Source organism: Penicillium robsamsonii, assembly GCF_028829455.1.
Source record: "Penicillium robsamsonii strain IBT 29466 chromosome Unknown utg000005l_segment0_segment0, whole genome shotgun sequence".
NCBI classification, from domain to species: domain Eukaryota; kingdom Fungi; phylum Ascomycota; class Eurotiomycetes; order Eurotiales; family Aspergillaceae; genus Penicillium; species Penicillium robsamsonii.
The window spans coordinates 3,621,776-3,641,001 of NW_026643223.1; the positions used below are offsets into that span (position 1 = coordinate 3,621,776).

The 19,226-nt window shown below is 49.8% G+C and overlaps 9 protein-coding genes across 9 annotated transcripts; 2 read left to right on the top strand and 7 right to left on the bottom strand.

Annotated features, from left to right (window-relative positions):
* Window positions 1-1,000: 1,000 nt before the first annotated feature.
* Window positions 1,001-2,243, bottom strand: N7447_009401 (Clr5 domain-containing protein; the record flags this gene model as incomplete). The annotated part of the gene is made up of 3 exons (XM_057233663.1): window positions 1,001-1,668; window positions 1,748-1,992; window positions 2,068-2,243. The coding sequence occupies 3 exons, from the start codon at window positions 2,241-2,243 to the stop codon at window positions 1,001-1,003; spliced, it is 1,089 nt and encodes a 362-aa protein (XP_057083205.1).
* A 2,224-nt stretch (window positions 2,244-4,467) lies between these two features.
* On the bottom strand, window positions 4,468-6,108 carry N7447_009402 (beclin 1; the record flags this gene model as incomplete). The annotated part of the gene is made up of 2 exons (XM_057233664.1): window positions 4,468-5,972; window positions 6,024-6,108. 2 exons carry the CDS (start codon window positions 6,106-6,108, stop codon window positions 4,468-4,470), a joined length of 1,590 nt encoding a protein of 529 aa, XP_057083206.1.
* Window positions 6,109-6,356: 248 nt separating this feature from the next.
* N7447_009403 (Myb-like DNA-binding domain protein) lies at window positions 6,357-8,312 on the top strand (the record flags this gene model as incomplete). The annotated part of the gene is made up of 1 exon (XM_057233665.1): window positions 6,357-8,312. The coding sequence occupies one exon, from the start codon at window positions 6,357-6,359 to the stop codon at window positions 8,310-8,312; it is 1,956 nt and encodes a 651-aa protein (XP_057083207.1).
* A 106-nt stretch (window positions 8,313-8,418) lies between these two features.
* N7447_009404 (putative cysteine synthase) lies at window positions 8,419-9,950 on the bottom strand (the record flags this gene model as incomplete). Its single annotated transcript, XM_057233666.1, has 5 exons — window positions 8,419-8,597; window positions 8,658-9,334; window positions 9,399-9,517; window positions 9,576-9,635; window positions 9,693-9,950. 5 exons carry the CDS (start codon window positions 9,948-9,950, stop codon window positions 8,419-8,421), a joined length of 1,293 nt encoding a protein of 430 aa, XP_057083208.1.
* A 324-nt stretch (window positions 9,951-10,274) lies between these two features.
* Window positions 10,275-11,866, top strand: N7447_009405 (class I SAM-dependent methyltransferase; the record flags this gene model as incomplete). Its single annotated transcript, XM_057233667.1, has 3 exons — window positions 10,275-10,578; window positions 10,631-11,601; window positions 11,657-11,866. 3 exons carry the CDS (start codon window positions 10,275-10,277, stop codon window positions 11,864-11,866), a joined length of 1,485 nt encoding a protein of 494 aa, XP_057083209.1.
* A 445-nt stretch (window positions 11,867-12,311) lies between these two features.
* N7447_009406 (uncharacterized protein) lies at window positions 12,312-13,184 on the bottom strand (the record flags this gene model as incomplete). The annotated part of the gene is made up of 1 exon (XM_057233668.1): window positions 12,312-13,184. One exon carries the CDS (start codon window positions 13,182-13,184, stop codon window positions 12,312-12,314), a length of 873 nt encoding a protein of 290 aa, XP_057083210.1.
* Window positions 13,185-13,864: 680 nt separating this feature from the next.
* N7447_009407 (uncharacterized protein) lies at window positions 13,865-14,535 on the bottom strand (the record flags this gene model as incomplete). Its single annotated transcript, XM_057233669.1, has 2 exons — window positions 13,865-14,465; window positions 14,525-14,535. The coding sequence occupies 2 exons, from the start codon at window positions 14,533-14,535 to the stop codon at window positions 13,865-13,867; spliced, it is 612 nt and encodes a 203-aa protein (XP_057083211.1).
* Window positions 14,536-14,890: 355 nt separating this feature from the next.
* Window positions 14,891-15,136, bottom strand: N7447_009408 (uncharacterized protein; the record flags this gene model as incomplete). The annotated part of the gene is made up of 1 exon (XM_057233670.1): window positions 14,891-15,136. One exon carries the CDS (start codon window positions 15,134-15,136, stop codon window positions 14,891-14,893), a length of 246 nt encoding a protein of 81 aa, XP_057083212.1.
* Window positions 15,137-15,774: 638 nt separating this feature from the next.
* N7447_009409 (uncharacterized protein) lies at window positions 15,775-17,946 on the bottom strand (the record flags this gene model as incomplete). The annotated part of the gene is made up of 1 exon (XM_057233671.1): window positions 15,775-17,946. One exon carries the CDS (start codon window positions 17,944-17,946, stop codon window positions 15,775-15,777), a length of 2,172 nt encoding a protein of 723 aa, XP_057083213.1.
* Between the last annotated feature and the right edge of the window lie 1,280 nt (window positions 17,947-19,226).

Consider the following 19,226-nt stretch of genomic DNA (forward strand, 5'->3'; position numbering starts at 1 on the left):
TCATGGTACTTTCGTCGTAGATCCACCGACGGAGTATAACCTGCTTAAACGGTTGAATGCTTAGTGGGTTGAGCTTCTTGGAACATTGTAGATAACATGTGTTCATCACTTCATTTCAATACTTTCTGCGATACCCTTTCCTTGACTGGGTTGTGTCACCTCTCGCTACATATGTGTCCATGTACGGTATCGCGTGGGGGTGGCTCTGCTCTGCCTGGACTTTATACATAGTCACGATGTGTAATGGAGTAAAGTTGTTTACGATAGTCCCACCAGGAAATGGTAAATGTTTCAGACAGTCGTTTAAATGTGGGTCTCGATCGTCTCTGGAATATGTTGTGCATGGGATTATCCCGGGAGAGACTGGACCGTGGGGCTGGAACGGTACATAATCGAATTTGGCTGGGATGAAGTGAAGTATGATCCTGGGGGCGAACGGTGAATTGGTCGGGTTGGTCGGGGTAGTAAACGACAGGGTCGGGGTTGTGTAGAAGTGCTAGATATTCGAGAGGGTTGCAGCATGTAACTTCCATGGGTATGTTCTGAGAGATGCCGTGTTCGGGTGAGACATAGCTGAGACTGGGACTGGAAGCCGGGGTTGGTTGAGTCGAGAGGGACAGTAATGTCGGTCGAGCGGATGGATATCGTGGAGCTGAGACGTGTCACTCCCTTCTCGTGCTACCCATTATTTGACAGCGCACTTGCAAGATACACAGAAACTCGGATGACATAATGCATAGATCACCAATCTAAAACGCGGAGAATCCATAATAAGAACGCCCTTGCTATGAGTCTGTCGTGGGCTATGTTTGGAAAGGACGTGAGGACGGGACAAAAAACATAACCATATACATAAAGAATAAACGAGAGAGAAAAGGGAAACAGGCTCAGACGCTGATGGGAAAAGGGGGGAAATCATCACATAGATAGAAAGCAAAATGAAGCAATCAAGAAAAGAAAGAAAGAAAAACGAATCTCAAGCAATAATCAAAAACCAAAATCACATCCCCAACCCCTCATGGTGAGGAATCTCCTGATTGGGATCCTGATCCCTAGCCCACTTCGACATCGACTGCGTAAGCGTATAATCCAAATTCTGCAACCGTGACTGGAACGACTCAACCGTATTCCAGTCAGGCGAATGGGTATCTTCTTCACCAGGAGCATCCTCGAGATCCCGAGGTGCGGTTCCAGGGTGACCATGTGCAGTGTGAGAACTGTGTACACCTACAGCATGGGATGCATGAGAGCCGTGTACACCAGAACCGTGAGAACCGTGAGAACCGTGAGAGCCGTGAGACCCGTGAGACCCGTGTGCACCATGTGCACCATGTGCGTGTGAAAGATGGTTCCCTATTGAATGGTGGTAGGACTGGATATGACGGGGTTGGGTTGTGTGCATAGACATCGGCATGGCCGGTGATTCTTCCAGTTCTAGATCGGGAAGGTTTTCGAGGTGGTTTGGGTCTAGAGCGAAATATCTTCCATCAATATCATTCGGTACAGGCACACTCACCGGAACGGCCGTGGATTTACCGTATGAGCCGAGCGGGTAGGGCGGCATCTCTCGGGTCGGTGATTGCATGTCGGGGAGTGGTGAGATTGGTGTTGTGAGGCTGTGTTCGTCTGTTGGTTCGGGGGTATAGCAGGTCATGTCGGATGGCGTTTCTGGTGGGTTGTTAGTTGTGTTGGGGGTTGATATAGGCACCAGTCTATATCAAATTCGGAATGTCGAAGATCAACTCACGAGGCTCCGGGCTTTGTGGCTCGGTCTCTGGCTCTTTGCCTCGATTGGTATCCCATGATGTCCCATACCGACGCACAAAGCGGGCGATCCGTTTGGGGTCAACATTCTGACCGTTTACCCGGAAGGCTGTCTGTTTGCCTTGGGCGGCACGCTTCTGTTGCTTCCGGAGCATAAGATGGACTTCTTTGGCTTTGATGTTCTTTCGAACATGCCATGCGGCAAGACGATCTTTGTATTGTTTCTCTCTAATGGATTGAAGTTAGGTGTGCTCAAGGAAAGATCTATAAATGAATCATATTCGAAGAAAAGGATAGTAGTACGATGCAAAGAACTTATAATCTCTCTCCATGATGCGTTTCACATCGCGTAGTTTCAGCTGGTCGTTGCGGTAGAGTTGTTCGATGATTTCACGATATTCATGCCAGTCATCCGATCGGCGGGGTCGAAAGACATTAGGCGATTGAGGGGAGATCGGTGTTGAGTAACTATTCTCCATTATAAGAAATATATGATAGAGTTGAGGTGAAGTTCAACGAGGTTATAATATTAAGGAATGCAAATCATAATATGTCTAATGCGAAAAGCAAAAACCGAAGTGAATTAATAAAGGCAAGAGATGAGGGCCAGGGAATCTTTCTCTTTGCAGCGACCTGCACGCGGATAGATGGCCCCCTGCTTCCCCGGGCGAATGAGCTTGTCTGGTGGGCTCCATGAGCACAGGCAACTTGTCACGGATCGACGTGTAGGTCGAGGAGAATATCTCCGTCCGGGCTTTGGTCTTTCTTGTGGGAGGGATTGGATATTTTTCTTTGTATTGTTTTTTTTTTTTAAATTAATTTTACTTGACTTTTGCTTTTTTCTTTTTATCTACTTTGTAGAGTTGACGTACTTTTTTACAGCCTAACCGAACTATTACATGCAGTGCACTGGCCGCAAATTGGACGCATTGTCCGTTGCCTTTTCTTTTTTTTTCCATAAAGTACGAATGTAAGAAGGGGATAACTACATGGTAATGTTATAGGTATATATGCGTAAACTACTATATAATACATAATGTAATCAACTATATGTAGATCAAAACAAATAAAATAAAAACCCACCGGGAACGGGCCGAGTCTTCCCTGACAGGTCTTTGTCTTCCTCCGAGGCTAAAATCCTCTAAAAATCCTCTAAAACATCCCAGTCTGCGGATCAATCAGCCACGTCAGATGGGATTTGTGCATATATCATGACATACGGAGTATATCTAGATCTATTTAGAGTCTATACTCCATACATGACACCTGCCACATTCAACGTGCTAGATCTCAACTGTCAAGCAAGGAGTACAGCCGTTAAGCCCGTTAAAACCATCAAGGGGGGAAAATGCCGCGTTGGTCCTGTCTAGACAAGGTTACCCTGTCAGACCAATTTCCCTAGTGTCAAGTATTTATAGAGAAAAAAAATCCTTCAGTCCAGCCGAGACTCATTGAAACGTACGATGCAAGGTCCGTGCTACGTGTTTTTTTTTTCTTTTTCTTTTTTTTACGGACTTCGGGTGGCTACGGCCTCGTATTCGATTATGTATATGAGGATGTACTGAGTAAGGAGTTTATATAGTCATGATACCCTCGGCTTGGGTAGTTTTTATCTTTTCAAATATTTTTTGAAACCTACCCTACGGACTCGATCCCACTCTCATATACAACGGTGTACATGCCCCGTTGCATGCACGTGTGGCCCATATTCCAAGGGCTAGAACTCCTAACGCAAAACTCAAGAACTAGTGTCAGCTGGGAATAGGTTGAAGATAGCTGCAGTGATCTACGGGATTCTTTTTGTTAGGTCCTCCGGGGAGTAAGAATCTTGGTCCCCGATAGGGATGGGTATCTTTGCTTGCTTGGATTATATCCGAATAGGAGTACGGAGTATGGAGTACAATCAAATTTCATAGGAAAAGGGGGGAACAATCAGCCCCCAGTGAGAAAAAAAGCAACAAAGAAAAAGGCGTGAATAATATTTAATGCAAATCGGGTAACCCTAAATGGACATGGCAAAAAGTGCGGGGTGTACCTTTTTCACTTCAATATAAACCAATATAAATACAAAAGAAAACACCCGCGCTTTCCTTTAGAAGTGGAGGGAACACAGCAGCCATCCCGCGTGGAGCCCCTTCGCTAACGAGCCTCCTGTATACAAAGTACGGAGATATCTGCCGCCAACACGCTCATAGGTCCACGGACCATCGTTCACCGGCTCGGATCGTATGCAGGTACTAGGATGTAGCGTGTAGACTGGATTGACTGTAGGCAAATCGGAGACATCGTTTCTGTCCCGGTATCAGGCAATGGGGGTTTTATTGAGAAGTGGGGAGGTCTGTTCCCGGCCCACGCGCCAGTCCTGCACTCAGCCGACATATGCCAGGGGATTGGTTGGGCCCCTTGTCAATCGAGTAGGATTGTGATAAGCCAATGAGAGTCTTGGAGTTGGCCTTGGTTGAAACGTCCAGTCTTGTGGCACGTCATTACCATCCCCCCTAATACTTGTGCACATAGAGCTTATCGACAAAAGTACCGAAAGTGATGCGCTGTGCAGGTCTTCGACGCGATTTTTCTGCCACATGATTGGCATTCCAATCCTGTGCTGCAGCCTCACCTATTTTGCTTTTTTTTAATAAAAAAAAAACCAAAAAAACCAAAAAATAAAATAAACAATAAAAATTTCCCGGCCTTTGCTGTCTTTCATGGTTTGTTCTTCAGGCTGGCCGTTGGCTGTCGGGCTTGTTCGGCGGCTGCTACGGCCGCAGCCGCAACGGCAGCTGAGTTGCTAGACCCCGTGCTGGCGATATTGCTGGCATGCGCAAGGAGGAACTTGCAGCAAGTGAGCGTGTACTTACAAGCTCGGGTCCATGTCTCATCACTCTGGTTGAAGCCCAACTTGATGCTGGCATCGCCAATACGATCTCGCTTGATCTCATAGGGCAATTTCAACCCCGGTGCGGTGGCGCCAGTGTGGCCGCGACGGGGAGATATAACGGGCGCCGGGGTCTTTTCAACAAACTTCCCCAGCTGGCGTAAACATTCAAGGAACGCCATCATACCTGAATCAAAGCGACGGTGGAGCCAATTAAGGTTGAGCAGTTGATCCCCGGACGAAAATAGGTCTAGTTCGGTTACTTTAGGCGCAGCTCCCTCGACGGGCTGACCGGATGGCTGCGTGGGATATTCAATCTTGTCAATCCGCGAATTAGAACCAAGCGGTCTGAGACGATACCCCTGGAATTGGAATCCGAGTTTTTCAGCCATCGTGGCTAGAAGTAGGGCTGTTTGTCCCCATGCAGCATTTATTTCAGGCCAGTCAACAGAGGGATTGGCCAGCCGGCCTAGCCGTAGTCCATTGATAGTACCGAAATACCCATCGTGGCCGATGCAGAACGCATCATTGTAGACATTTGTCCTTTGCAGTCGTTCAAGCTGTTGCGAGTCATGATCATAACGCATATTGAGCGCATCCCGTTCGTTTTGAAAATCCGTCAGCGTCAACGCAAACGCATTGCGAGACCGCCAAAAGTTCTCCTCGTCCGCATCCAGACGCCGTGAGTCGATTTCTAAGCTGGCAATTTCTGCATCTAAAGCAGCCTTTTCTTTCTCAAAGGACTGCAGCTCTGCGAATGCGGCCCGCTCCGCATCCAGACTCTCATCCAACGATTTCTGTGCTGCCTGCAGCTCTTCCCCGGTCGGGATTGACCCATTTAGATTTCTAAGAAACGAGATGTAGGCATCTCGCTCCTTTGTAGAACCTGCCAAGCGTTTTTGCAATCCTTCGACAAGAAGCTCAGTGCACTCCACGCAGATTGGATGATCGATATCGGAGCGCGCCGAGATTATCTCAAAAAGTCGTGTCGTCTTCTCCACCTGATCAACAAATGATACATCCTCCTGGCCACGTATCTGGGATTGTGTATGACTTCGTTTGCTTCGAGCAGCAGGAACACTCTCACTGACTGGTGGTGGCGCGACTTGAGACTCAGTGAGCATCACAAATGACATATTGCCGCTTTCGGCTCGGGGTATGGTCGGCGGGTTGGGCTGGCCTCCTGCACGTGGGCCCGGGATAGACCGTCTGTAAACCGGCTGCGTAGCATGTCTAGAGGACTGATCATACTTGTCGCGGTGTTCGTGTAGATATGATGAGCGCACTGGTGAGGAAACAGCTCCCGTATCTGAGAGCGTCTTCCCTGTAGAGTCTAGACCACTTGATTAGCGGGGATCATAACGATCGCCCTGTGTGAACTTACTGGACAACAAGTCAAAGGCAGCTGGGTTGAGAGACTCTATTGAGCCATCCAACTTCAACGGCGTGCGACACTTTTGGCAATACATGGTGGTTCTAATTCATGACGGGAGGTGTGGGGAGTAGAAGTCGGGGAGCTCCCTGGGAGCTTCGGAGAACGTCATTTTGGTTTGTTTTGACTTTTGCCGCATATTTGCTCGCGCCTGCGCCTGCACACAACAATTTTACAATTGGAAGCAGATTGCTAAATTTAATTATGCGTTATTCTACTGAGCGCTAGACGTTCCATCATTTCCAAGGCACCCGTGGACGCGCCTATCGATTCTTATCCGCAATCATGAACCCGGACGGCAGCATGGACCACTCCATGCAGGACAATATTCAACGACCGGCGAAGAGACCATGCCTATCATATACCCCCGACGATGAAGAAGTCCCCGCAGAATTTGATCTTCCGGCCGCGCGCGCACAGAATGACTCGCGACTGAAGTCTCTCTTCGAAGGCATTTTCGCGAAATATAGCCAGGACTTCACCGGCGTTGGTGATGAGATCGACCTGCAGACGGGGGACATAGTGGTGGACAATGGGCATCTCATGGGCATGCGGGGCGAGGACGACGGTGGTGACCAGCCGCGACCATGGCTCTCTCAGGCTGAAATGGATAGGCCGGAAGACCTTGATGCAGACGATGACAACAACACGAGGGGAGAGGAAGATGAATTCTTTTCTATGGCATCGTCTCCTGGTGGTCGTTCACCGCATGCTCCAGATGAAGAGTCGCCATCGAAACAGCTACAGACAGACATGGATACCTCTTTGGATTTCGTGTTTACTTTTAAAGCATCAGGCACTGCAGGGCTCAGTCCTACCACCAAGGAAGGATATATCTCCCATCCCACCAACCCTATTCCAGCTCCCAAATCGCAGGATCCAATCTGGGACGTTCCAGACTTGCCTCCGTCCTTTTCAACGCCCACCACTGAGACTCGCAAATCGAACGTGGGCTTCTCTCCACCTGTCAGGTCTCAGTCTCCGCCAGGGAGTGGCTCCGTCTGGGCTGTGCGCAAACCTCGCAGACCACGTACAGAAACGAAACCTAAAGCTACACCGAGTAAGCGCCGACCAGCTACGAAGCGCAAATACCATTCTAGCCCTGTGACGCACGACTGGTCTTTTGCGGCGATACCGGATGGAAATGAGTCAGATGACCCCTTGCAAGACTATGAGCCATCACCGACACCATCGAAAGTGAAAATTATCCGCGGGAAGCGCCACATTTCGACGAAAGAGAACGACGGTCCATCTACTCCTTCGAAAAGGCCAAGTTTCGTCATCGAAGCCGATGATCCAGTCCATGATCAAGAAACGGTGTGTCAAACGGGCGATCAACAGGATGAAGTGCCTTATGCACTCCTTGAAGAAGGGAGTTACAAATCGAGAAACCAGGCAGACCAAGTGCCTGAGCCATGCGTCGAGGAGGGGGGCTGCGAAGCCAGCCACCAAGAAGGTGGAGTACCCAAAGAACAAGAAAAACTACAAGCAGGCTGTAGACCAAGTGACCATGAAAACGAAGCGGTTGTATCTCAATACAAAAATGAAGTGCCATTTGATCATATGGTACTAGCGGATTCAACCCCCAAATCCACACGCAGCACCCAGGCCTCATCGCCGCAGCCCATGGACTTCACCCCAAGCAAAAGGCGGCCCATAACACCAGATGAGGCAAAGTTGATCGTGTGCATGATGCACAAACAAGAAAAGAAGGCCAGTGATGTCATGCACATGTTGCCAGGTCGCGAGTATCAGACAGTTTGGCACTGGTTCTACAACCACTGGACCCGCCGCCTCGCCAACCCGCCACCGCTTTCCGCCGCCTGGACACAGCCTGAGCTGGCAGCTCTGTCCCGACTCAGCACCCAATCAGAACTTACCTGGGGTCAGATACAAAGTCGGTTCAAGGGTCGATCGCGACATGAGGTTGAATTTGAGCTGCTGCGTGCTTTTGTTGGTGAAGGATTTACCTTGAAAATGATCGGGACCATCGAGGAACAGGCGGAGCCGGAACAGCAGGAGGAGGAAGAACAAACAGACGACGAGATAAAGGATGAGCCTGAATCGGATGCAGCCGCGGAGGAAGTCAAATATGAGACAGGAGATAGCAATGCTGCGTCCGAAGACACTGCTCAGGAAGAGCTTGGGCAGCTCGGCACCCAAGAAATGACCACGGCAACCGACAGTAAGGTGGCTGTCCCCAACAGGTTCTTGGGTATTTTTATAAACTCAAAATCATGATTATGTGCAACCGAATTATACTAACCGGGGGCCAGTGATGGACGATCGATGAATCTATCCACATCCATATACATATCCACTAGCATATCACATCCAATTAATATATCTATTGAAAGTCTTCGTCCCGTGCATTCATAACATCCTCAAGCTTCGTATCAACAGCCCCACCAACATCTCCTGCCTTGGCCCAGAATCGAGACAGATGCCGTGAGCCAGAGTCTGAAAGTACCGTGACAATCCGATGGCCAGGGCCAAGCTTCCTTGCTGTCTTGACGGCGGCGATGCCTAGAATCCATCATTAGTAAAACGCACCAGATGTACTAGGTAAAGAGTGAATAGACCCACAATTCACTGCACTACTACTCCCAACAAAGATCCCATCCTTCTCAACAAGCCACCGCGCCATAGCCAACGCCTGTGCATCAGTAACTCGCACCGCATCATCAATCATCTCCTTCCCGGCCTCGAAATTCGCTGTAACGCGGTTAATCCCAATCCCCTCAACGATAGTATCAACCTGACGACGCCTCCGCGTCCCTTCCCTCTCCTTGACATCAAACATGACTCCGTAGACCACCCGATTAAAAAGCCCACTCCCCTGCGGGTCGGCCAACACAACTGTAAGTCTAGGCAGCAAGGGCTTCAAGTACCTCGCCACACCAGAAATGGTCCCGCCCGTGCCAGCGCCCGCAACAAACGCATCAATGCGGCCCCCACATTGGGCGTACAGCTCTGGGCCAGTTCCTTCGTAGTGGGCGCGCCAGTTGGCCTCGTTCTCGAATTGGTCGGCGAAAAAGCCCCGGCCACGGGTCATGCGCTCGTTTGGCGCGGGGAGATCGGATTGCTCATCTGCTGACGTAGAGGGAATGCCCGACGAGGCCGTGTGCGTCGTTGCCAGTGCTCGTGCGCGATTGACGAAGTTGTCTTTCTCCACTATTGGGGCTGGCGGAACCCGGTCCACGATTGCCCCGAGCTTTAGCAGTAGGTTAGATTTTTCAATTGCCTGGTCGGACGGCAGGCAGCTGGGTTGCATGTGCATTAGTGGCTTTTGCTATTGGGTGGGAATTTGGGGTGGCGCATCCATACATGTGTGCTAAGTAGCCCTTTGCACGAGCTAGAGTTGCTAGTGAGATGCCGGTTGATCCCGAGGTTCCTTCGTAGATTGTGTCGCCCGAATGGGGAGTCAGGATACCTTGTTCTTCGGCCTGGTTGGTGTTAGTGATGCTGGTATTGCAGGGAATGTTTGTTGTGTATTCGGCATACAATCTCAATCATGCTTAGTGCAACGCGGTCTTTTGAACTCTGGCCAGCGCCATTCAAAAACTGCATGCATTGTTAGCTCATTTTCCAAGTGGTATACGAAGTACCAAGGCTACATGCCTCTGCCTTGCCCAAAATCTCACATCCCGTCTCGTCGGATAGTGACTTGATTCGGAATAAGGGGGTGTTCCCAATGCAGCCTTCAATGCCTTCCACAATGATGGGCGGACCAGCTCGGGCGACTAGGCCATTTGATGGCGATTTTTGTTCTGTCACATTAACTTCACGCCTAGGACGAGAAAATTCTTGATATGCGAGTGCCAGGCAGACACCTGTCACGAATGCCGTGCCTATGTACGCCGCCGAATGATCTGGCATCTTCCAACGCCGTTTTATGTCTTAAAGATTGAGGTCATGTGCATAGACGGAAACGTGAAGCTCGGACCATCGGGCTTGTTTGGTAGAAGATAGGAATCAGCCTGTACTTCGTCGATGAAAAGAAATATTGAGAGCCAATGCAGAGAGTTCTCTTGGTATTCAACGTGTCTTTGGTTTAAAAAACCATGTAATTCCCAATGTGATGAAGAGATTGGAGGTGATGAGTTTTGCCTGAGGCACGTGTCATATGCCTGAGGCCAAAAGGGTTATCCAGAGACTGTTCCTCTTCCCCGGAACAACCTTGAGCTTAGCTCTGCAGCCACAATGGACTCGCCAGTCCTTACCCAGCTGTTCCGACAGCTCTTCCGCCATCCAGCATGTCGCTCATTAAGGCGATCACCTTCAGTACTTGCTCGACCGCAGTCCCGATCATTTCTCACGCGGCGCACACCTGTCAACGTGAAGCGCAACCGGCACGATGATATCCAGCTCTGGACAAAAAGAGGGGACTATCCCAAGAACATCGATGAGGAGTACAAGAAATACCCGACAGTGACAGCTAAGGAGCTACGCAACCGTCGCGAACGGCCGCGGCAGGTCAAGATGCTGACGCGCGAGTTCATCGACGGTGAGTTCGGCGGCTACTTGATGGGAGACTAGTTCTGACATTGCGCTTTTAGACAGCCTCTACAACCCACATTACGGATACTTTTCTAAGCACGCGACCATTTTCAGCCCCGGAGAGCCATTCGACTTTAACAACATCGAAGACGGGCCCGCGTTCCACAAACTCCTTGGCCAACGGTACACGGAGTTTGAAGACAAGCTTGATGCGACGAACCCCGACATCGCGCGGCAACTGTGGCACACACCGACCGAGCTCTTCCGACCATACTATGGCGAGACGATTGCTCGGTATTTAGTGTCAAACTACAAGCTGACCCTATACCCGTATCATGACCTGATCATCTACGAAATGGGTGCAGGAAACGGCACAATGATGTTAAACATTCTGGATTTCATCCGCGACACCGATCACGAGGTGTATCAGCGCACCAAGTTCAAAATCATTGAGATCTCGCCTGCGCTAGCAGATCTCCAGTACAAAAATTTGACCGACAAGCTCACTGCCAAGGGACACCGGGACCACGTCGAGATTGTAAACCGGTCAATCTTCGACTGGGACACATACGTTCATTCCCCGTGTTTCTTCCTGGCTCTGGAGGTTTTCGATAATTTCGCCCACGACACCATCCGCTACAAGCAAGGCACCGAAACGCCGCAGCAGGGTGGTGTGCTGATCGATGCTGACGGCGAGTTCCACGAGTATTACAACAACCAGCTGGACCCAGTCGCCGCTCGCTTCCTGCGCGTACGCCAAGCCGCCGCCCGGCGTCCTTTCCCCAGTCCCCTGGGCCCACCACTTCTCCGCGGCCTCCGCTCCGCCTCACCCTTCCAGAAGGAATATTCCCTGCCGGAGTACATTCCCACCCGACTGATGCAGTTCTTCGATGTTCTGAACCAGTACTTCCCAGCCCACCGTCTCGTTTCCAGCGACTTCAGTTCCCTGCCAGATGCCGTGCCCGGGATCAACGCGCCAGTCGTGCAGACTCGGTACCAGCGGCAGACAGTGCCGGTGTCGACTCCTTTTGTATGTGGATATTTTCTGCGATGTGATCTTTGAGTCTGGCTAATTTTATCTGCAGGTCCACCAAGGCTACTTCGATATCTTCTTCCCGACGGACTTTAATGTCGTCGAGGATATGTATCGTGCTGTTACGGGGAAGCTGACGCAGGTTACGAGCCATGAGGAGTTCGTGAACCGTTGGGCTTACATTGAGGATACGGAGACCCGCAACGGGGAGAATCCGCTGCTGACCTGGTATAAGAATGCCAGCATGTTGATGACTGTGTAGATAGATATCTCGGTGTCAATAGCATCCAATGATGCCTTGTAGGCTTTTTTTGCCGCCTAGGCTCATATTTTGATGTGGAGATGTATATTCGCCCCAACACCACGTTTTCTTGGATAGTAATCTGAAAGGCTTCAGGTATTCGATCATCATTCCGATGACATCGTTCTTTGAGTGAGTCCTCGAAGCTCTAGATTGAACCTGTTTGATGAAATTCATGGATCCAACATCCAAACAGGTGGTTCAATTCAATATATAGCATGCTGTGAATACGCATTGAACTTTCCGTTAATCCTGTCAACATCTAGGTAATTTGAGACTTGCTGCTACAGCCGCAGGTATAGCCTGACCTACAACAATCATCATAGCAAAGGGACAATTTTTACGCTCACTGCAAGGATACAGATACCGAATAATTCTAATATCAGAAATATTTACTGAATAAGAATCACAGCTCTTGCATCTCCCAGACCCCAGTTCCAATTTCTACAAGGTCCTGCTTTTGTAATCGGATATCAGTCTCTCGAGGAATGGAAGGAGGTCGTCGGAGGAGCAGGTTGAATGGGATGGTTAGAGCGTGCTGCGAGACGGTGATATTGTCGCCAGTCTTCTCTATCACACAGGATTGTGTGACATGGGGCCGCTGAGAATTGGAATCCCATTCCCACGTCTGGATTGTGATCATGGGCTTCCGGTGGTTGACTTTGATGGTGATGGCCATGCTTGCTTCTCCCCTAGTAGGATCCACCCACATTCTTGCGTCATTGCGCAGTTTTGTTTCGGGCTCTGAAAGGCCAACCTCCAGGACTACCGAGGGCCGGTTCGCAACACCACGAGGACGCTGCCGGGGGCCCCAGCCCAAATCCGGCTCTTTCGTGTTTCCGCCGCCGACATTGATGGTTGCCCCTCCATATCGGAAGATTGCTGCTTTATTGAGCCCCATGGGCTGCAAAGCTTCCATCACTGCATCGTGAAATACCCCGGCAACCTCAGAATGCTCGGGCAACGTCATTTTCAAAATCAATGTGTGAAGTGTCGGGTTATAGAACTGACGACCACCGACGTTTAGCTTCAGGGAAAAGTCTTTCCGGAACGAGGGCGGGTCGATGATTATAACAAAGTATTCTGATATGTCAAGAGAGGTATCAAATGGTTCAGACTGGAGATGGCGTAACGAGTGTTCCAGGCGGTGATATTCAAGTCTTGCGATTTCCTCAAATTGTTCTTTCCCTTCGTAGGTATATCTGTTCGTGGAAGGAGGCAGGTCGTCCAGGAAGCCTTCCACGTCCCTTCCATATCTGACGCGTTTGGACCCAGTCATTGTTTCGAAGTATCCTTGCTTTCCTACTATGAGTAGAGTATCTAGGACGGAGCAGATGACTTAAGATGTGAAAAAGAGCCTTGGCGGTCTATTTAGGTACCTACCTATGAAGTAGTGGTGTGGTTGGGTTACCTCATAATGTGTACATGATGTATCTATACGTACCGGACTTTCCTATTTGGGCTGCCGCTTTTCAAGGATGCTCAGGTTCAGGCTCGCCAAGTAGATCCATGTTACCACGCGCTTGTGTCTGTGATCATGCTTAATTTAGTCACTTGTATAATGACTACTTAGGAAGAGACTAGAGCCTCAAATTGATAATCTGAAGCGATTATGATTATGCCACAGTGTAGCTCTTGTTGCCATCGAATGAAGGTTTGCGCAATTGGCTCATGCTAGAAAAGCAAATCAAACACCGATTCATTCAAGCTCGCATAATCGTAATGATACAAAACAATACACAGATACATCATCCCCCTATACCGGTTGGGTTGTTTTCTTTTACTTCATCTCTTCCCTGATGCGGGCGAGCAGCTCAACATTTTGAATCAAACGAAAATCCGCCATGACGGGGCCAGGTTGGTGTCATCCCGACAGAGTTATTCTGTATGAATGTAGGCTGGGTGAATGCAGGTTGGCCAAACACAGGTTGACTGAATACAGGCTTGTAGAATGCAAAACTACCGAAGGATGACTGAGTAAAGGCGGGCTTTGTAAGAACGGGCCTGTTGTTGGGTATGTTCGAGCGCGGTAGGAACTCGTTGCACTCTATCCAGTAATGACCTGTCTGGGACAATTGGAGGTGCTTTTTCTGAGTCAAGAATGTTCGTCGTTATGTTGACATTGTTCACCATGACACGCAAATCCATGGGAATTCCTGCCTTTCTGTGGAAGCCACTCAAGGCAACGTCGAATTGAGAGAGGATGACAGCATTAAGGGAGGTTGTCGTCACTGACGGCCCAGGGTTGAGCAGAGGAAGCGTGATATTGACATTCTGAATGCTTGTACACATGCCATAACGCTGCTTTACCCATATGTGATGAGGGACGAACAGCCGGCAGCGACGCCACGAGTGGCCAATCTCTGCACATTTCCGACAGAACGCAGTGCATGCCCCAAGGTGTTTCCTGTCACAGTGATGGCAGCGGGGACGGCATGTTCCTGAGTGCGATCGCGCTCCACAGTCCTGACAGAATGGGGATGGTCTGTACCTGGGGGGGTGATCATCATAAGCATCTGGGTCTTCGGATTCATCAACTCTACGGCGCTTTCTTGTAGTTCTGAAGATGCTATGATTAGTGGATGGTCTTGGATGAGACTTTGGACACACGTCACTCACGTGGGTTCCATTGTCACTGCACCATAGAGGTAAACAAAAGAAGGGAAAGTCACGAAGACGCCGGGGGTTTGGTTTACTTAGACAGCTCTAACGAGGAAGGAGCAAATATGTCACATGATAGTCAAGCCAAACGGGAAGGCACTCATTCTCGTCAGAGAATGAACAAGAAAGTGAAGGGTAAATCTGATATGAATGAACGCATTGGGTAAACAAACTCAATGACTTGCAAATCTGATTCAGCAGAGTCCATGATGTCTGCTTGGCTGGTATTTCATCATGTGAATAATATAATGGACGAGGAAATCAAGAAAACCAAGCTCTCTAGTGCTTATAGAAGGCCTCTAACAAGTATCTTTTTCCATTGGGTCATTTCTCACCAGCCTTCCACTGAGCCTCACGTCTTGATTTAGGGGCTATCAGGTCAAGGTGCGATGCGAATCTCAAAAAGGCCTGACTAACAGCCAGCGAACCCAAATTGACTCTCCAGGGCTGCTGATCAAGGCATACGATATTCATGACAGCCATAGCAGACCGAGATATCATGAGTTCATTCTTTTGCTCTGGCGATTCCTCTTCTTCCAGATATCCATCCACGTCATCATAGGCTCCCATTTGTGAGCACAAGTAATATACTCGGTAGAGTAGGTTGGGGTAGACGCGGAAGTGCACGAAGATGAGCTGCTTCTGCTGCTAGACTGGTGACCATCCTCGATGGCCCCTTCGCCAATTGAGGGCATGCTCGCACTCGAAGGATATGAGATCAGATATGGAATAGTAATAGCACCGGGAAAGCCAGGTACGTTTAAGCAAAGCGAGTCCTATTTCTTGGCTCGGAGCTTGCTACGATTGAGGATCTATTAAATGTCAAGCACCATGAGCTAGCAAGCCTGGAGAGCGCCAACTAGAAGGGTGATCTGCAATATTGGTGGAGATGTTCATGATGGGCATTTGCTTCAATTACAGAAATGCAAACAGCGAACCTATGTAGATCCAGCTGCCTTGTGTTTCCACATGGCTTACCGTAGTCCATTAGTTCACCACAGTCCCACCGTTCAGCATGACCATTAGCCTGTACCTTGCAATGTACGGCCCCTAACAATCGTCTATTTTCAACTAACCTCAGGCTCCTAGTAAACTTATCAAATGCGAGTACTTCATTCTAGGGACTGTATTCAACCTCGAGGTGTATATATATTAGACAGGTGCATACATAGTACCCATAAGCGAACGTCCGCCCGCAATTTGAACAGTTAATCCGGGCGCTTTACTCTCAGTGCCACCCGACCCTCCCCTTCATCACTCGCAAAGCTATATAGCTTTCCCCTGTGCCGTTTGCCCTTGACCCAACGCTTGATGTCCCGATCATTCATCCGATCCGCCTTCTCTAGAATCGCTGCCGTGTCCTCCGAGTACACCTGTGAAACCGCCTGCCAATGATTCCCCAACAAAGAATGGCGCGTGTATCGTGCAAACAGCCCCACGACAATGGCCACCACCACCCAGTGAACTAGCAACAACCCCATCCCTACCCCAAATCCCGTCCATTGAGTCGGAAACATGGCCGCGTCCGAGAAGGCGGCCTGTGCAACCTTGCTCTCGTCGATTCGCAACAGTATATCGTAATAGGCCATCTGGCAGATGCGCGCGAGGAGCACTTGTAGGGCCAAGGCGGGGCTCTGCGTCTGGTTTAACGTGTCCTGGAATAAATCGATATGCGCGTCGTGCGCTTTGGAATCAACCCTTGCCAACCGAGAGAGATCGATGCTCGCGTTGACCCTCTGGTTACGATGCTCCGGTGTAAAGTCCAAGTCTCTCGTCCGCGGGGCTTCCAGACTACTAAGGACGGCATTCGCCAAGATGTTGGAATTCACGACGTAGTGCTGGTAAGCGGAGACATTCCCTGAACTAGAGAAGGATTGCCAATCCGAGCGTGGGGCGAGAGCGAGCACGCCCCTGTGGTCTATTGGTTGACGGGGGAGGACTGCACCTAGCTGGGTGATTGTATTCGCAGTATTGTAGCGCTCTGTAGAGCGGTTCCAGGACATGGTGGGCTCTGACCCCTCCCAGTCGCTGTCCAGGCCCGTGGTGAACGTATCCACATCGAGATTAAACATGCATGCCGTCACTCGCACCGAAGGGGGATCGGCCCCGTTTCCGACCATTACCCAGGGACTACTAGAGGTGCTGTTGTCTCCAACGCTGTGGACTTCTTGCGTCACGCCGTGTCGTATAGACGCCGAGGAGATGATGTCTAGAAGCATAAACATCGGGGTTGAATCCACGAGGGCGTCCAATGACGAGTCATTGATGAGGGCCAAGGGTGGCACCATGCCGCCTTCCATCAGGACATTCCAGTTCCCGCCATTGTTCGGCTCACATAAGCTCGTCTGTTCCTGCACCCTGGTAGAGTTCGTAAACAAGGCGGTCAGCGAGCACGTAAACGGGAGGTAGGGCTGACTCTCAGTCCTCTGTAACATTGGATACGTGCTATTAGCGATGGCAATCTGTCCCGAAAGACGAGGGTAGCCTATGTTAAGTGCGTCGAGGCGAAGGTCACGGAGTGTAGGTTGCACACAGACGACTCTTTGATCGATGATTGTAACTGGGCCTCTTAAATGACGTATTGATGTCCGCTGCATCGAATCTGGATAGGGTAGGAAGGCGCGGTACGTGTGACCTGTATCATCGTGCTTAGGCCCAGTTACAGGCGGTTCTGAGTGCTCGGCAAACGTCCAACTGGCCGCCGGAGGCATTAGCCACCACGGCTGGCTGAGTGTTACCTCTCCGTAATCATTTAGGATCCGGACATTAGTCGCGTTACTGGGTCCAGTAAATGCCCCATTCCCGAAGTCAGCCACGAGAAGGGTGGAGAGGAGCTGCACGGCCATAGTCACCGACACTTCCAAGAGAATAAGAGTAACGATCACGGCTGAGAGGCCAGTTCCGCGCAAAGGTAGACTCGAGGTCCATAGGAAATTACTCGGGCTCCCGCTTAGAGCGCGCGTAGTGGAATAGAATGGTCCGTCCACTAGGGGAGTGCCGACCCGCTCTAGAATAATGCCGGCAAACATCGCAGTCGTCACACTAGCCTGAGCTGTAACAACCGTACGTAGAATGGCCGTGCAGATGGTGACGATCCGCGTGCTCCAGTTTGCTCTGATGACCACGATCCAAGCCCTGCTTGGTTCTTGCCCTGCGGCTGCTGCCGTGGACTCGGCCCAAAGCCAGGCTAAAGGTACGACTGGCAAAATAAGCATGATCGAGCCGAGACCTAAAATAAGGATATGAACGGTGCCGAGCCGGGCCCATATAGAGAACTGTTTTTCCGCAACTGTGGATTCATCTTGTGTCTGGCTGTGAGCATTATCAGGTGCCGACAACGGAGTATATGCGACCGCACCACTGTCTCTGGGCCGTGCCATGACAGGTCAGTAGTGGCATCAAAATTCAAAAACCACCTAACCTCTGATAGTAAAAGGCGCAGCGGGGGAGGGGGTGCTGCTGGGAAGAAGGAGAAGAAGAAGAAGGACAAGGAGGCGGATCCATAGTCAAATTGGGCGTTCTGAATAGCCGCCTGCGGAGGTACCAAGCAAGGCTTTCCGTGGAAAATAATACAGCAAAATACCAAGAGGCCATACCGAGATTATAGGTTCTTGTTTAGGCCCTAGATAGGTCATATCCCAATCTGACACTTTCCACAACCTTTCCCATGTGTCTTGTACTGCTATGTTGCATCTGTTAATACAAGCGCTAACTCATTGTGACAAAAGATAGTCAGTGCACCTGGCTCACGCAGGTGTCTGACTGGCATGGAGCATGCCCTGAGCAAAGAGGTGAAGAGCGTCTAGCAAATCAAGTCATGGGAATGGTGAGAGTGGCTTGACAAGGTACATGCCCAGGCGGACTAGTGCTTATAAATTATTTGTTTTCCGAGCGAGTGGTAGTGGCGCATTACGGTGAGGATTCGTGTTTTTCAATGAGGAAAAGATGGGGTCCAAATTTTATGAAGAGCCGCAAGCCTCTCAATTGTAATTGAGTAGGCCCATATTCTGCTACCATCGTGTTGCGCGGTGACTTTCGTGGGGACCTATAAATGTACTTTAGCTCCCCTAGGTCGAATTTAGTCTTGAATGTTGGGGAAAATACAGCCATTTTACTACTAGACCATAACAAAAACCTCTGTTCCTGTTTAGGGCCTAGGGCCATATCCCATTCTGACATTAAGCTTTCCGGCTCGGATAGGTAATGTATTTTCCATATGTTCGCAGTACATAAAAGTTCTACGAATGCCGATATATGCATTTATCTACTTTATGTCTCGGGGTGGCCAAGTGTAATGAACCCGCCTATGATTTTCCCAGGCACCAAATCAAAGATCTCATATAGTAAGACACAGAATCTTAGATCCTGATAAGGAGTACAGGTATGTATACATGTAAAGACAGGTGGCCCATCGCGAGCGATAAAGGGTACTTTTCTTGAAAAGCCAAAGGGATTGACGTGCTAGGTTACTATATACCCCTCCGACTACACTAGATATAACCGCCATTTAGGCTCTAACACACTTTTTCAGTAGGCTTGAGCTTGAGCCTCAATGCCCTATCCATGGATCGAATGCTACTTTAATCTTAATCCGACCCCTCTCGGCAACACCACCGATCGCCGAATGCGGGGATATAACTTGAACATGATATTTCGGTCA